We start from the raw sequence: 18329 nt of genomic DNA on the forward strand, positions 1-18329 counted from the left end.
GTCAATTGAACGTTTCACCCCACCTTTGGCGTTGAACTTAGGGCGTAATCAGTCATACGTTTCTTTTTTAAATGAACGCTGTATATCTATATGCATTTACGTGTAGTTTTTTGGAATATCTTTTGTGAATCATGTTTGACATCACAGAGAAGGAGAAGAAAATTAGAACGGAGTTTTTTCTCCCCAAATCTATTCCATGGATGGGGCATCCTCTTTGCCCAACTGCACGGGACTCTGCATTGTCCAATTACAAGAAAAAAGTGTAAGTGTAAAAATAATGTACGTCGATGTCTTTTTAAATGTGTACAAGTGTACATAATATATATTTATATTTGATTTCAAATTCAGATTGGTGAGACCGGTGTTGTTTCTACCAGTTCAAGGCGGAGAGAGGTGCAGTTAGCAACGGAGGGTAGATCTGCTATCTTTACCCGAAGGGGAAGGACACAGATCTGGAAGCCATTGCTGGGGAGCTGTATATCGTACAAAAAATAGTCCCCAGTAACGACTTCAACACACAGATATGTTTGTCATCTACACCCCTAACAAAGTTTAAGGTTAAATGCACATACACTATCTCATGGCAATATCTTATCAAAAATCTTTGTAAAATCAATGCATTTAGACAAACAAATTGCTTGAAAATCAGTTAAATTCCATTTGTTAAGCATGATATTGAAATATTGTAAAAGAATATCATCATATAAAAATGTTATTGTGAAGTCCGAGCAGACTGTTATATCTATTGATATTGATCTATCATCATAGACTTACGAATGCACAGAGCTACAGGAGAGATTTGAAGGGGTGATGCAATCAGTGTCGTTTACCAGGTATTACTTTAAGCGTTCCTTTTTTTCTTTTTTTTTTTGAATTGCATTTCCTTTCTTTTATACTATAAGAATACTGCCGGTGTTTTTTGCATTGATCGGTTTTATTCATTTGTTTTTATTATTAATATATATTTTTTAAGGGCATATATTGACGTAATTTTTATAGTTTTTACTTTTACTCTCATTATTAACGTTTAAAAGGGCACAGCTAATCGAATCATCCCCTCGCGACATCGACAGGTTTGGCACACACCCCCCAAATGGTGGTTCGAGTCCCGTTTGGTGGGCAATCAACCATGTCAATCATACACTTAGTATACTAGTTGTATATTTGTTATATATTTGGGAGTAAAAAAGCGTGCGTTTTCTTTCACACTAAGAGAATCATAGCGCATGATGTCGAGTGGTGTGGTGAGTAGTTCAGAACTCCTACTGTAGATATTTTGAGGTTTTCTTTAAAATTGTATGTGGAAATGTTTGCGCTTAGTTATTAAAAATAAACATACATTGTAACAGTACCTTGCTAGAACCACTAAATTTGCATCATGTCACCTTAAAATCCGTTTTCAGAGGCTGTTATGAGCTTGAGCGTTTTCCTTGACTTGACTATTTTCAATTTAATGCATCCGGTTGACGTAAAACAATCATAACCAATGAAATTTCTTGATATAAAATCATATACGTCAAAGGCTAATTTTTTTTTCTATGAAGGACCATTATAGTAATTTTTCTATATTATTTGATGTGTGTTATAATGATATATTTAAAAAATTTTGTCAGCAAAAACAACCAAGGGCGGGAAGGTGTCCATTTTGAAGTGTACAAAAAAGGAAAGAGCCCACAAAGGTCTTAACAGACAAAAAGAAAATCCATCGATCTTTTAGCAAGAGAGAGGATACCCTTTTGGCAAAGGTTATGGGTTATAATTATATTTTTTTTCATATTTTCATATAAAAATGTTCAAGAAGTAAACCCGAAGCAACCAAGATACACCCCCCCCCCTCCACATCACACACATCTTTTTCTTTTATATAGAAAAAGAATATTTTTACTTCAATGTTTGGTCAAAACTTTCCCTCTCCTCTTTCAAATGTGATGCTACGGGTAAGGTAAACTAATATCTAACATAAAATAGGTTTGCTAGCTATAGTCCTTTTACTGATGTTTACTGATGCGCTACGGAGTTAGTTGACCATTTAAGGAAAGAAAAAGATCACGTAAAAAAAAAAATTTGTAAAAATTACGTAAAAAATCAATTTTGTGGATATAAAACAAAATTCTGAAGCAACTTTTCCTTTACACTGCTTTACAAAGGGTTGACCTTTCGTACTATATGCTTGTTGCATCATCGATTGTCAGAAACTTATCGATGTATAATTTACTTTATTATACCTCTGTGAATATTTTCTATGTAAAATTACTATGAACCAGACAACATTGAAATGGTGAACATTACAAAGGGCCCCGCTTATGCTATTATAGAGAATTCTGCTTTGACCTTGACCTATAACTGGAAATTTTTCCAGCTTGCATAGAACTTCTAATTCAATTTCATTCCCCCTTACATACAGGCATTTTTGTTCAATCTGACCAAGATTAAGCATATCTAGGAAATAATCTACTGTTTAAAACTAATTTTAAGAAGATCTGCTATGACCTTCACATTGACTTGGTTCAAGATCACTGCACACCATTAACCAATAAGCTCTGTAAAGGTAAAATATTAGCCAAATAGGGGCTAAAAGGAGAGTATATATATGCTCTTAAAATATTGGTTTTTGTTTGATCTGATATGACATTGACACTTAATCTACAAATATCATTCGAGGTCATTGCATATTCTTTGATCAAATGCATCATGTGGGTGAAGTATGAGCCTGATTGGAGCAACGGGAGAGAAGATATACTCCGGACAAGGATTTTTTTTTTATATAATTCTGCTTTTACCTTCAGTTTACCTTGAAAATAGGTTCAAGGTCACTACACACCCCTACTCAAAAGCTCTGCTAATGTAAAGTCTGAGCCAAATAGGGGTTAGTAGAAAGTATATATTCTCTGAAAAAAGGATTTTTGCATGATCCGATATGATCTTCACCCTTTACCTAGAAATTCCATGCTAGGTCACTTCACATCTTTTAACCATAGAGACACTCTGCGAGTATTAGCCAGATTGGACCAAAGGGAGAGAAGATATGCCCAAGACAAGGATTTTATATATATAATTCTGCTATGACCTTAACCTTATACCTAAAAACATGGTTCAAGGTCACTGCACATCCTTTCCCCAAAGGAACCCTGTGGATGAGGTATGAGCCAGATTTGACCAAGGGCAGAGAAGCTATGCTCCAGTCAAGCGATCTCGGATGGACAGACTGACAAACTGATCATTAGGAGGCGCCCGTATAAACATGCTTTTTATTTAATTTGAAATAGTATCCATGCTATCTGCCCATGGTGAATAGTCATCAAAACCATTCATCAGCAGAATTTGATTTCCCTCCTTTTTGAAACTCAGAACACCTCTGACCTAATCAGATCGCCGCATTAAATACAAAGTTTGATAACTCTAATTTGTTTATCATTAAGAAATTTGCATCGCTGACAAATAAAGTTTTCTTAGGTACAATAAAATACCAATTAACTGACTATTCGGACAATAGCAAGTTTATTGTCCCACTCCACAGCAACTATTTCCCTTGGCTTTGCCTCATGAAATAGTTGTTGTCTTGGGGGACAATAAACTTGCTATTATCCTCATACCCAGTAAAAACTAAATAGGCATAGAATATCCCATCCACCTACATTTCGTGTTATATAACCTCTCGTTTGTAACCTTCAATTTCACTCTCTAAATACAACAGACAACACAACAGTCATAGCCGCAAGTTTCACAATTTATTACTGCTCTCATGTACTTAAAATTAGGGGCCTTAATATTGCTTACCAATTCTAACATCCCTCTAACTATTGATAAGCATTAAAATTCATTTCATGAATCTACGCAACACTGATTAACCTTCAATTACAGTCACTCTCAATTTAAAAAAAAAAATATTGACAGTATTTTATCGGAAACTGTTCCTTGTACCTTTTACTTAGTACACTAACATTTTATGAAAAGACGGTTTGTCGTAGAATAAGAAAGCTAATGCAATTCTGAGAAAAATAATACCACATATTGTCAATTCCATTGAGGTTTAATAAACATATGACCATTTAAGTGAACCAACCATTTACAATAGTAAACACAGATTTACAGTATTTCCATAGTAAAACATCTTTATCTAACTTTTTAGAGGTCAATTGTTGTTCAACCACCTTTTAAAAAGAAACCTTATTCAATATGACATACATGTACTTATGACATTAAAAGTATTGGCACTAGCACAAAAATGATACTCCATAGCCATTTACTAGGACTTTGCTTTAATGCGAATGTATACATGTTTTTATATTACCTGTATATATTATATATAGCAACAAGAGTACAATGGTCCAAACAGGAAGAAAAAGAAGTCAAGGAATATTTTCTATTATTAGTATCTCTTATTCGGTGCGTCTTTTTACCCCAATGAACCCCAATGATACCCAAATGATACCCCAATGATACCCAAATACACCAAATGATACCCCTATGATACCAAATGATATTCCAATGATACCCTAATGAACTTTGAAATATCAATACCCCAATGAAACTAAATGTGTGCATAGTTAAAAGATCTTCCGCGCAAGCGTGTGAATAAACACCGTACATGTATATAATTAATATCAAGGTTTTTTTCCATTTTGTTTTTGTTCATTTTTGACCGAAAAATTTCTTAATTCTTTTTTTAAAAACTTTTCCTTTAAAATTAAAATAAAAAATCCAAACCATGCCTGAATATTTAGAGGAGCTGGCAGGGTTTTAAAAAATCCACACTGAAATGGATGATATATTCAATTTGCTTCAATGTCAAATTTCTCTATAATTTTTTATTACTGTCCCAAATAAGAATTTAAAGCAATTAGGGAGCAAAATTAAAAAGAAATTGGGGAGAGAGGGGGTTAACTCATTCAACTTTCCTTTTTAGCTCACCGAGCTGAAAGCTCAAGTGAGCTATTCTGATCACATTTTGTCTGTCGTCCGTCTGTCTGTCTGTCTGTCCGTCTGTCTGTAAACTTTCCACATTTTCAACATCTTCTTAAGAACCACATGGCCAATTTTAACCAAACTTGGCACAAAGCATCCTTAGCCTAAGGGATTTAAAGTTGTGAAAATTAAGGACCACGCCCCTTTGCAAAGGAGATAATTTTTGAATTGAGATAATTTATGAAAATTTTCGAGAAATTTTCAAAAATCTTCTTCTCTTGAACCATAAAACCAGGAAAGCTGAGACTTATGTGAAAGCATCCTCAGGTAGTGTAGATTCAAATTTGTGAAAATCATGACCCCCAGGGGTAGGATGGGGCCACAATTAACTCTATATATTCCTATGTTAAACTTCAACCCCCCATTGTGGCCCCATCCTATCCCCGGGGGTCATGATTTTCACGATTTTGTATCTGCACTACCTGAAGATGCTACCACACAAGTTTCAGCTTTCCTGGCTGATTCGTTTCTGAGAAGAAATTTTTTTAAAGATTTACCCTATATATTCCTATGTAAAAGGTTGGGCCACAATGGTGGGTCGAACTTTTACATAGGAATATACAGAGTAAATCTTTAAAAATCTTCTTCTCATGAACCATAAGATCAGGAAAGCTTTACCTTGTGTGGAAGCATCCTCAGGTAGTGTAGATACAATGTTGTGAAAATCATGACCCCTGGGGGTAGGGTGGGGCCATAATGGGGGGGGGGGGGTCGAAGTTTAACATAGGAATATATAGAGTAAAACTTTAAAAATCTTCTTCTCAGAAACTTATCAGCCAGGAAAGCTGAAACTTGTGTGGCAGCATCCTCAGGTAGTGTAGATTTAAAGTTGTGAAAATCATGACCCCCGGGGATAGGATGGGGCCACAATGGGGGTTGAAATTAAACATAGGAATATATAGAGTAAATCTTTAAAAATCTTCTTCTCAGAAACTAATCAGCCAGATGATTCTTTATAATTGTTAAGACTTTGGCCCCAGGACAATTCTTTGGCTATAAAAGAAGGTTAAGAGTTTGATGTAGGTTTATATCCCATATATAAACTATTGTTAAGGATCTTTTTGAGAACTGCAATACTCAACATATGATATGACTATAAAATCATCCTGTTAGAAAAGGGACTAATGATTATAAACATAAGAATATCCAGGGGAAAAATGGATTTTATTTATACAGGATCTACATGTATTATTGTACATTGTCCAGATAGTTTGTATTAATTATGACTCCATTAAGCTGATTTTATTATACCTATTGTTTCTCAGGTGAGCGATGTGGCCCATGGGCCTCTTGTTCTGCATTCATCATTTATTCGTAAAGACGTAGAAGTAAAAACTGATGTCTTTCTGTAATGGAAAAGAATCGATATGTCTCTTTTTCTTAAAGTTATGTTGAACTAGCACAACTGACAAAAGCTCCCATCAGGACATAATTACAGGTCACAAACAATCTTTGAGTCAAATTTTAGCTTAAAAAATTCTAATAATTTCCCATCACAAAATATGGCCCAATCGTATGGAGGGTAATCGTGTTCAAAAATCCAGACATGTAAACTTGTAAATTCGAATATGCAATCGTGGTGATGTGTGAGCCTGAGTATGAATATGTGTAATTCTGATCGTGTAACCTATAAAACTCGGGCAAAAACGCATGTAAGATTTGACTCAATTCCTTCGCATGGTGCACATTTTGCAACTTATTTGTTTACATTAGTTAATTAAACCTTCAACTTTGCACACTTTCAATCTGTAGTTTCTGCATTTGTAACTTCAGCTCGGCAATACCACATCTGACATGATACAGATTGACAAATGTAAAGTCTACAAGTTTGTCAAATTTTGACATGACCTTATATGGAAACAGTGACGTCACTGATAGAAAAAGGCTAGCTGCAGGTAAAGGCATGCCGTAATCGCCGGAATAGGGACGGAATAAATTAAAAAAAAGGTATTAGGTAGGCCTATAATCATATTATCTCTGGATAACAACATTTCATAGAGTATTATTTTTCGGAAAATCAAATTATGAGATTGGTGTACATTTTATCAAGATAATGTATAAAAGATGCGAGTAAAGAATTCGATCGGCTTCAGATATCCTCTTACAACTGAAAAAAATTACGTTTAATGACTTTGTTTGAATACACATGTATAAAGATATATATACGCATTTTTATTCATAGGCGTCGGAACCGGGAAGTGTGCGGGCTGGTGGGGGTGGCGGGGGGGGGGGATTAGCCCCCCCCCCCCCTTTCTTTGCCAAGTTAGACCTAACCATTAGGAACAAGCAACAGGGAGGATTCAACCCCCCCCCCCCCTACTTTTTCCTCGCAACAAACAAAATTGTTCCTTAAAAGACCTTAAAGAGAATGAAATACTAATAGTGATATTAAATAATTAGGGTCATTGTAGGTATACTAGCAAACACTCCCCCCCCCCCCCTCCCACCACCACTACCGCCACGGATTAGGAATTTCATGATTTGGGGGGGGGGGATTGGACAGGTAAGATTGGAGTTATTGGTATACCTTCCCCCTACGGATTAGAATTTTCATGATTATGGGAATTCTTGTCAATATTTTTTTTCAATTTGCTTCCGACGCCATTGTTATTAGAGTACATGCAACACATTGTTAAAGTATAGGCCTCGGCTGAATTAAGAAAATATCTCTTCACTTTGTGAAGTTGGTTGATACAAATTTTCTGGAGAGCTAGTATAATACAGCTTTACAGCCACTTGTGAGCTAGCTGCAGGTCTATAGCTCCCTGTCTAAAAATACAGATGGACGACCTGGGAGCTACAGTGCCTCCCATAGTAAAACTTCAATTTACAGCGCACAAAAAATATGCGCTAGTTCTTTATTATTATTGAAGATTGTGTTATTATTTATCTTTCACTTACACAACAACAAAAAGTATAAATACATGTAAAGTAACATACATTTTTCCGCGAAAAATTTCCAAATCTTTGCAGGTCGTTTATTCTAATTAATTCAGAAAAATAACATGAGTAAAAATGGGGTACTCTATATGCAATGTTTTTTCCAAAAATGACTAAGTTCAACAGCTGATATTTTTTCATAAATTATCAGAAATCAAAATCCTAGCAATTTGCATACCTCTGATATATGTATAAATGATCTGCAAAAGAACAACTTCCTATCTTGAAAACTGTTCGAGGAGTTATTGGTACAATAAGGGTACCTTTTTGACAGCCACTCGCCCGCCTGCAATTTTTACTATTTCAATAATCGGAAACCCGGTTAAAAATTCTCTCTCAAAAGCAGCGGAGTTACATGGGACCTCACGGCGGTCTTCGAACCCCATGCCGCTCAAAATATATTTACCCCTTTGGGAAATTTCTTGATCCGTCTCATTTCTAGAAAAGAGTACACATTTACTTATATTCCAGTTTAAATTACATGTCAATTTTTTTTTATAGAGAAATATGATATTAGGCATTTCCTTTTATAATACCATGAGAATTATATTACGGAAATTAGCGCATTCGTCACATCAGCAACGATTTTTTTTCTACATGAACCTCTTCCTGTTTTGTCCAGTTTCAATCATATTCTCAATTCTATGCTCATAGAAAAGAACATCATGCATATGCATTGTTATAAATATATTGAATTTGTTGATCATGTTATGATTTTCAAAGCGGTTCTGTAATAAAATATAAAAACATTTACCATTTAATGCTTTGTTATTCAATATGGTTAATAAAAATATAATTATTTGAATAGTTTTCTTTCAGATATGCATAGTAATATGCATAATTATGTACCCAAGAGGACGATGGACATTGGTTGATACCCAATATATGTAATCAGCAAAGCTTACCCAATCAATGAATTCTCGTGTGAAACGATGTCATGTACCCAATAATGATACCCAATAATGTTTTGAAACAAAGTACCCAATGTATACCTAAATGTGTGTCCGTCTGCCTGTCTGCCCGTAAACTTTTTACATTTTGAACATCTTCTCCAGAACCACTGGGCCAATTTCAACCAAAAGGGGATTCAAAGTTGTGAAAACTAAGGGCCACGCCATTGTTCAAGGGGAGATTATTAAACAGTACTGAAAAACTTTTGAGAAATGTTCAAAAATCTTCTTCTTAAGAAACATTCGGCCAGGAAAGCTGAAACTAGTGTTGAAGCATGCTCAGGTAGTGTGAATTCAAAGTTGTGAAAATCATGACCCCCGGGGGTAGGTTGGGGCCACAATAGGGGGTCGAAATTTTACATAGGAATATATAGATTAAATCTTTAAAAATCTTCTTCTCATACACTTATCCGCCAGGAAAGCTGAAACTTCTGTGAAAGCATTCTCAGGTAATGTAGATACAAAGCTGTGAAAATAATGATCCGGCCAGTGGAAAGGTTGGGCCACAATAGGGGGGTCAAAGTTTTACATAGGAATATGTAAAATAAATCTTTTAAAATCTTTCTCAGAAACTAATCAGCCAAATAATTCTTTATAATTGTGAAGACTTTGGTCCCAGGACAATTATTTGGACTTACAGGTTTAAAGTTTGATGTAGGTTTATATCCCATATATAAACAATTGTTAAGGATCTTTTTAAGAACTGCAATATTTAACTTGTGATATGACTATAAATTCATCCTATTAAAAAGGGACTAATGATTATAAACATAAGAATATTCAGGGGAAAAATGGATTTTATTTGTACAGTATCTACATGTATTAGTGTCAGGCTTGGGGCGAATTACATTGTAAAGTAATGCATTACATTACCATTACTTCATGAATTTGGGCATTAAATTACCATTACCATTACTTGATTTTTTGAAGTAATGCATTACATTACCATTACATGAGTAAAGTAATGCATTACCATTACCATTACTTTTTTTTTTTAAAGTAAAGCTAATAAAGAGTTTTTGCAAATGTTTCAAATATACAACACTCTTTAACATATCTACACCTTCATGCTCAGTATCAGGTTCAAATTCAATGAATAAACAAGAGTCATTCTTTATTTGCTCAATATATAATCATATTGTGGCAATATGAACAACATATTATATGAGTAAAATGATATTTATAGACATTTGGCATGATACAATATCAGATATGAAATAGAGACACAGGATAACATGCGTAACAAAAAACAATTTATGAAATAATGTTGCGGTTTTTAAAAGCTAAATATAGATGTATCCCCAGATGAAACAAATCTTTATGATTTTGGACATTTAATTTTAATAATTTATAAACATATGATTTTTCCCAGTTATATTTCTTAATATATTTTAATCGTATTTCTTTTTCTGAGGACACTTTAAGACAAAAGATTGCTGTTGCACTTTATGATCGAAGTTTCAGAGTGTTCATCTTTTAAATGCATCCATCTTCCGGGCTATACTAAATAAATGTTTTGAAGGAGCAGTCAAAGCTTTGACTGGAAATACTGTTTGACAATCTTTATCTTAGGATAAATTAAGTGCAATAATAGATTAAATACATAAATCTTGTATTTTCTATCAGTCCAAACTAATGTACAGTGTAATTAATATAAGAGAGAGAGAGAGAGAGAGAGAGAGAGAGAGAGAGAGAGAGAGAGAGAGAGAGAGAGAATAAGTAAGATTATTTTCAAATGGGTTATAATATTGGAAGTGATATTGATTTTCATCATGGATGGACAGTGCATTCATTTTGCTTTTAAAGGTGCATGTCTGTCTCCTATTCTATTGTGACATAGCGAAGGGAAGGGGATTGGGGTGTTTAGCACTTCTTATAACAATAGATTGTTTTGATACTTAGATTATCCTGGGGGCATAGTGTGTTGTTGACACATTTCTTATTGAAGTGCAAACTAATTGGAGTAAATTGTTTAAATGATTAAAAACTCTTAATAACAACACTCTTAAAAATGTTATGAAATTGTGCTGTTATCTTTAGTAATAAAAACAATTCAAAAATGAATTTTAAAAAACCTTTTTTAATAAAACATGTACAATTTAAACATTTTTTTCTTAATTAGAATTATTTCTTTCTTCTTTAAAAATAGATTTAATCAAATTCAATTTCAACTTTTCATTTATTCATCACATTTTTTTAAAGTGAACATGCATAAATATGCTTAGTAATGCAAAGTAATGCCATGTAATGCCAGCATTACACTAGATTTTGGAAAGTAATGCATTACATTAGCATTACTTGTAATGCTAAAATTGTGGCATTACTCATTACTAGCATTACTTTGAAAATATGTAATGCATTGCAATGCATTACCATTACATTTAGCATTACCCCAAGCCTGATTAGTGTACATTGTCTAGATGGTTTGTAAAATGACTCAATTAAGCTGATTTTATCATACCTATTGTTCCTCAGGCGAGCGATGTGGTCCATGGGCCTCTTGTTTATTTAGTTAAAAAAAAAACAACCTGAGAATCATAACTACCATATAATAATCATATTAACAAAGTACTTGTTGTTTTATTTAGAATTTTATCACCAGGGGTATATCATTGAGGCAGATTCCAAACAAACAGTGATTTTTCTTTTGGTCCTAGCTTTGTAGTGGGATATATGTCTGTTGCATAGGTAATGATTTTATACGATTTTCTTTTTGACAGGCTGATGGTAGATCACTGAGGATTCTCTTCCAAGGTGCAGGGGAAACGAGAAAGAAAGCAGCAGTGCCAAACAGCGACCAGAACAAATGGTGGAAAACAACGAGGAAAATCAATCGAGCTGTGGATCACAGTCAGTTCTCGTCTTGAGCAACGAACAAGAACTGCGGTCAGTATGTGAGAAGGCCAGAAATGTGAAGCTTTCAAGATCCAAAATGGATGTGTGGTGTGCATCCTTTGTGAAAGAATTTCAATGCTGCCAAAAACTTAGTAACATTCAGAGGACCCAGGCGGAAACCAACCTACAACTGAACAGAACCATGGAACTAATTGAAACGCCACCACAGGAGATAAGCGGCCTCAGTGAATGTCTTAGGCAGCTCCAAACCCCAAGGCCAACATCAGTTCCGGCTAATGAGGTTGCTCAGGAACCCAAACATAAGAGGCAGCCACTCAGTGCTATTCAGTTGTTCGAGAGAGAAAATGCCAGGGAGTTCCTTCCCCTGCTGACCTGTTTCCTGAAGACCAGAAGAAACTGAGGAGGAATGTAGTGACCAGTCCATGCCAGCTAGACTGACCGACCTGGATGAAAATTCCATCCCCTCTTCTCTGGACTTTGCAGTGACAAACAACTCCATCTTGATATCCTGCCCTGCAAACGCCACCATCATTGACGTAAAGTCTCTGAAAGATATTGTCCCAAGGAACTTTGAATTTCCTGTGGTCAATAACCAAACTTTTGTTTAGTGAAGAAGAAATTATGACCAAAATGAATCTCAATGGGAAAAAGGGAAAGGTAAAGATGTCACCGAGACGACGCCACAGTCTTGTACATAGACAACTATGTACAATTGATATTTTTGATATACGACTACAAGTAACTAAATAACTTATAACAAAATGATTTTGATTACTTAAAATGGATAACTTAAGATGGCAACCCTGGGAATTGTGACCTAAACAAAAGCTTGGTATCGACAAATCCAGCAACATGATCTTTAAAAGTATCCATCTTCCCAACTGCTTCCAAGGCGTTAAATAAAACATGGCAGTCATAAGACTTGCAATCTAATTAAAATTAGACGTTTGATCCGCTCGCTTACTCGCTACACAAACATCTAACAACATCCCATAGAGGGTCACGTCAGTGTGACCTTTTAGCTAACCAATGAAATAACATGTCCCGATTCGTTGGGTGAGACTTCGAACTTCTCGGCTTTATCATCAGCATACGTAGATACCCGAGGTGTTCTAAACGAAAGAAAACAAATATGGCGCAGTCTATGACACCTAGGAAAACGTGTGTTTTGGGAGATTCGTGCATTGTTTGCGGGTTTTCTTTCGTACAGCATGAAAGGACTGCAGACGGTAAAGACATAATTCATAAATTCTATCAGTCAAAGCTTAAATTAAACTCGGAAAGGATCGAATACATTAAGAAAGTGAGTGAAAGATCCGACATCCAAGCAGGTATATGCAGAAAATGCTTCAGATCAGTTGAGTCTGTCATTAAAACAGATGAAAAAAACCAAGCTGCAAAACAAAAGATCAGGGAAAGCATAGATTTTGTATGTAGAACACAAATTATATCCCTCCCCTCTCCCAGAAGACGTCTGTTACTAAGAGAATGTTACGTCCTGATCCGAACCCCCCTAACACGAGTGGTACTTGCAGTGGACCGGCAAACCCCCTCGCCAAAGTTTCGTTTGTTTCACCTGTGAAACTGTCCCCATTCCGTGAATTAACGAAGTACAGAAAAATTGCACCACAAACTGAGGTAAAAAAAAAAATCTTCATTTAATGTCTCTCTTGAAAGATTTATAGTTTTAAACTAAGGAATTGAAGTTTTATTATTTGTATTTTTATGTTTACAGATCCTGAGCAAAGTCAGTGAAAAAGAACAAGACTTTGGTAAGTTAATGAGTACATATATGTATATATTTTATAAGATGTTTAAAAACTGTGTTTGTTGTGTGTGTGTTGCTTAAAATAGATTTTAAAAGAATTGAGACATAGATTTTAATATTTCGGATTAAAGTATCTTTCACAGCAGGGATGTATATTAGTATATATGTCCCTGGTCACCGTGATTGAATTTTAAAATGTATTTTTCAAATCAAATATGTATTGCACACCTGTTGTTATAGGAGCAATCAAAATAAAATTATGTTAGATGTGCTTGCTCACTCAGTACTCAAACACAAAATTGTCAGGTAAGTTTATGGTAACGTAATTGACAAATCATTGATTTACCGTTACATGTCTTTACGGCTTAAAATCGTTAAAGGTATTGTTATGTTAGGGTTATTCTACTGATTCCTACTTTAACACATGTAATAATGTATAATGAATGTAATTGTGACAGAACCAGTTCCAAAAACAAAGAGAGCCCTTTTCTCTGTCAAAGAGAACAAATCTGACCAATGTTCCCTTGATGGGAGAGTAGAGGTGCAATGTTAAAATTTGTTATTTTTCATGTTATCTGTTTGGCTTATTTTAAGATTACATTTGTTCTTGTTTTATTTATTTTGAGTTATTGTAGAAAAGCAGAATACTACATGTAGTTGTAATGAATATTTTTGTTGACTTTTAGATTTAACTTTGTTACCTTTGTTTTAGTGTGCTTTGGGTATACATAATTATGTAATTAAAAAGAAAACAAATCTGCAAAGGTTACTATATCTGACAAAAGAACCAACCCAGAAGTAGAATCCTGCTTTTTTGATTTTTGAGACATCATTATTGTAGGTTGTTCCACTATAGTTGACTGTTTTAATTCTGAATTCTGAAGATTCTTCAAACCCTAAAGAATTAGCCTTTTTATTCCAAACTATTGGTCTCTCAATGCATGATTAGTGCATGTGATGAATTAGAATTTAGTTATTAATTTGTTGAGTTTCTGTTTTATGTTCATTCTAACATTATGTTACAAAAGAATTTTTGAAAAAACTTGTACACTAACCAAAAGGAAGAGAGAGAAAGAATGAGAGATAAAGTTTCCAATATTCCACTAATTAGCTTATACAATGACTTTAAATCAGTATGAGAAATATTTAAAAAACGTACATGTATACATGTAATTGAAAATTATTAAATAATTAGTCATAAAGATCATATTATTGAAAAGGTGTATATTTATGTCTAATTTGATAAAAAGTATTAAAATGTATTTCATCATATTTGCATGATTTGATTTTAATTTTGATAGCTTTTTAAACTACCAGGTTGTGGTGCACTATCCATGTGGGAGAAAATCTGCGACTATCAAAGAGGATGCCCATCAACAGATCTGCAAAGCTATAGCAAGAGGTAGAAATGCAGACAGTACCATAGTTGACATTTTGCGTAAACATAACCCAATGGTATTAGTGCAAGGCTCCTGGAAGATTGTGCAAGAAGAATGTAAAGCAGTTTCAAAAAGAGGTTCAGGAACACTACTCCAACAGAAAACCCATGCAGATTTTGTCAACTTCCGATGGGAGAATATCTACCAACAACTGCAGATGATGTGTCCAGCACTTTTATCTATAATAACAGCTACTGTGTCTGACATTCCACCTGTTGTTGGAAGCAAACCATTTCTTCATGCTTTGCAAACTGTAGACATAGCACTTCATGGAAGAAGTCAGGAGATGGCTGTTATGCAGTACATAAATGGTTTTCTTTTATATCATGGTGGATGCACACAGCGGGTATACATGTACTTTGTGTAAAATGTTTCCTTAAAAAAAGAGAATTTTTTTTTTACATTTTTAAAATCTTTGATGCCTCTTGTTTAGTTAACCTGTACCGTTATTATTAAAATGGAAGTAAATTTATAGTTTCATGGTACAATTAACCCTTAAGTATAAAGGCATTCTTATATGATATGTTATGTTTATTTTAGGACATAGAAAGACTATCTCATGTATCTCAGGTTGGGTTAACAGTACATCCACTCACTATAAAGAGAAAGCTACTTGACTGGCAGGATGTGTTGGACAAAGAAATTTTAAAGATTCGGGATTCTTGGGCTGAAGGAGGAAGTGTCAAATATCAAATAATTGGAGACAATTGGGACAAGAACATACTTCCATCATATAGAACATCGGATCGGAAAACTATTTCTCTTCATCTGTTTCATGTGTACGCCATCGTGGATAGAGTTATCCCAACTGAACGTGGCTGTCATGCTTCCGCACCACATGACATTGAAGTTGGAACCTTCATTCCATCCATAGACGACCAAAAGAACTTGATGAAAGAGCTAACATTTATTTTCTCCACATCAGTCATCGCAAATCATCCTGAATTGCAGAAAATATATAGAAAGATCTACCCAAAGCATTTGGAACATAAATATTCTCACTGTGTTGGAAATAAAACAAAACAAGTAATTTTGTTATACATGTAATTATAATTTTTCCTTACATTAAAAATCAGAAGAATTCAGTGTATTAATTGTTGTTTAAATGTAAATTGATATCATTAAAGAAACAGATTCAGTATTGAAATATATACTTTATGAAACATTTTTATTTTATCAGTAAGTAATATAAACCAATTTAGCTTTTAATGGAAGATATACAAGGTTACATTTTTTCTCTCTATTTTTTAAAGTACCCACTTGGACTTTTTGATTGCAACGAGAATAAAACACCTGAGTTGATTCGGCTTTTGAAAACGTTATCTGTTTATGTCCCATGCAAGGATGGAGAAGTAGTGGAATCTGTCTTTTTAGGAGGTTTGTTTTATATAATAATGAGACTTGCAGTTATTTTTTAGTTCATCTAAGATAACAATATTATAGTACATGTATACTACAGAAAGATCCTTACGTGATTTTTCTTGTAATGGTTGTGTTAAATATTAAGCAAAAAATGCAATAATTTATGTTGCTTTGTGTTTCTAAAATAAAGGTTTAAATGATAGACTAATATACATATATAATCAAATTAATGTTTTAATTAGGTGACAGGTTAACAGATGAACGAGTGCAAGCAGCTCAGAAAGCTATGGCTAATGCTGAAACACCGCTGCAAAAATTACAAGGCTTTGTGTCCAAAATTGAGGACTTCCACAGACTCATGAATTTCTTAGAGGTATGTATTTGATACATAATACATGTAGTATGTTTCTTGATTGACAGTAGTGTATAGAAGAATTGTTTGTTTCAAGTAAAATTTAAAGAAGACTAAAATGCTTTGAAATTCATGGTACCATTTCTTTTTAGGCTATACACAAACTGACATATTCAACCAAGAGTGCTGTGGACCAAGGCACAGTATATTACTATCGGTATGATAAAGCAAGTTTATTTGACTCGTATGTCATACATTTAATGTGTGTATCATAACAGATTTATTGTGAAAATACATGTTACTGACTTTGATTTTTTTTTATTTAATTGATTGTAGGAACCTCCTGAACATGAGAAATGTGAAAGGGCAAGTGTATAATGCCTACAGAGCATACAAGATGCTGTACTATGTGATCCTGGATGCCATCTGTTTGCTACTTTTCCTGAATTTCTTTGACGTTCCAGACATTGAACATGCAATTGAACTGCCAAGAAACTTTGCAGCTATGTCAGATGAAGAAAAAATAGAGTACATTGACTCTGTTAGTGAAAACATTCTGAGGAAGTATTTTTTTGACAGTACAGATGACATTTTTCAGAATTTACGTAACATTGTGTGTGACCCACAACACCCAGAAAACTATTGGACATCAACACTAGAGGGTGGAAGATTTAAATGTCATCATTGTGACAAAACATATGCACGTGTTCTCTCTTTACAAACCCACGAAGAGAAGGTTCATGACATTCACATTGCAAAGCCATAAAAAAAACCGAAGAATAAAACTCAAGACCAAATGCACGATTACCTTGTCATGCTGTTTAAGCTTGTTATTTTGCACAAGAATTTAGACACTGCTGTTGATATGGGTGACGGTGAGAGGGCTGTAAAATCAGCAAAATATGAACTTTCTGTCTACCATCTGACAAACAAAGTAAAGTATTCTATTGGCTCGATTCATTTGATATCGTTAACATCTGGCATTCTCCCTGATGACCAAAAGGAACGCCTAGTAGCCAACCGCTTCGTAAATTTACAAGGTGGAAAAAACAAGAATGTGTCATTGGACGAATACCTTGAAATGTTAAATAGGGACAGCAAGATTGCTTGCTCTGGCCATAAAACAAAAGAAAGCATCCTTGCCCATTCAAAGGAATATCCCCACTTAATAAATTTAGTTAGTGACTTTGATGTTATTACTGAAATCCATAGCAGAAAGGGCTTCCATCACATCCCTAGTTACAAGGAAGATGTTTTAAAGGTCTTAAAAGATTTACAAAATACTAATATGCTTTCTATTGTTCCAAATCGAAAATTCAAGTCTCAAGATATTTCAGTGGACAAAAACCCATTTGACAATGCATTTGTTGGATTATCTACTATGATACATAGACATAAACCAAGCCAACCTTTTATTCGCCTAAGAGATCCACGGGTATAACTGTGTTATGCTTAAACTTTTCTAGCCATTTCTTCCTTATGACTGCAACTTTTACATATATCAGTACATAATGACTGCTTCTAGTTTTTGAAATGGTAGGTACTGTTGTACATGAGCTATCATGCATAATGTATTACACACTGTTTCTATGGTGTTTTTTTTTTTTACTGTTTTACATGTATTGTTACATGTACAACCTAACTTTGGTGTATTATATCAAGTCAATCAGACATACGGGTAGTTATAAATGAGCAAC

At 34.3% G+C, this 18329-nt stretch overlaps 1 protein-coding gene and 1 pseudogene across 1 annotated transcript; both read left to right on the forward strand.

The window, feature by feature from the left end:
• Nucleotides 1–1229: 1229 nt before the first annotated feature.
• Nucleotides 1230–14032, forward strand: LOC128183847 (uncharacterized; annotated as a pseudogene).
• Nucleotides 14033–14931: 899 nt separating this feature from the next.
• Nucleotides 14932–17983, forward strand: LOC128185695 (uncharacterized). Its single transcript, XM_052855322.1, has 6 exons — nt 14932–15264; nt 15459–15944; nt 16172–16295; nt 16523–16653; nt 16785–16849; nt 16969–17983. Exons 1-6 carry the CDS (start codon nt 14932–14934, stop codon nt 17396–17398), a joined length of 1569 nt encoding a protein of 522 aa, XP_052711282.1. The 3' UTR covers nt 17399–17983.
• The last annotated feature ends 346 nt before the right edge of the window (nt 17984–18329 follow it).

This window comes from Crassostrea angulata, chromosome 5, assembly GCF_025612915.1.
Source record: "Crassostrea angulata isolate pt1a10 chromosome 5, ASM2561291v2, whole genome shotgun sequence".
Taxonomy (NCBI): Eukaryota; Metazoa; Mollusca; class Bivalvia; order Ostreida; family Ostreidae; genus Magallana; species Magallana angulata.

Excerpts from the sequence above, each read along its gene's own strand:
- LOC128185695 (XM_052855322.1), top strand. The coding sequence starts at position 14,932 with ATGGTATTAGTGCAAGGCTCCTGGAAGATTGTGCAAGAAGAATGTAAA. Across the intron at positions 15,265-15,458 it reads ATGGTGGATGCACACAGCGG|GACATAGAAAGACTATCTCA; the intron begins GTATACATGTAC and ends TGTTTATTTTAG. Across the intron at positions 16,296-16,522 it reads GGAATCTGTCTTTTTAGGAG|GTGACAGGTTAACAGATGAA; the intron begins GTTTGTTTTATA and ends TGTTTTAATTAG.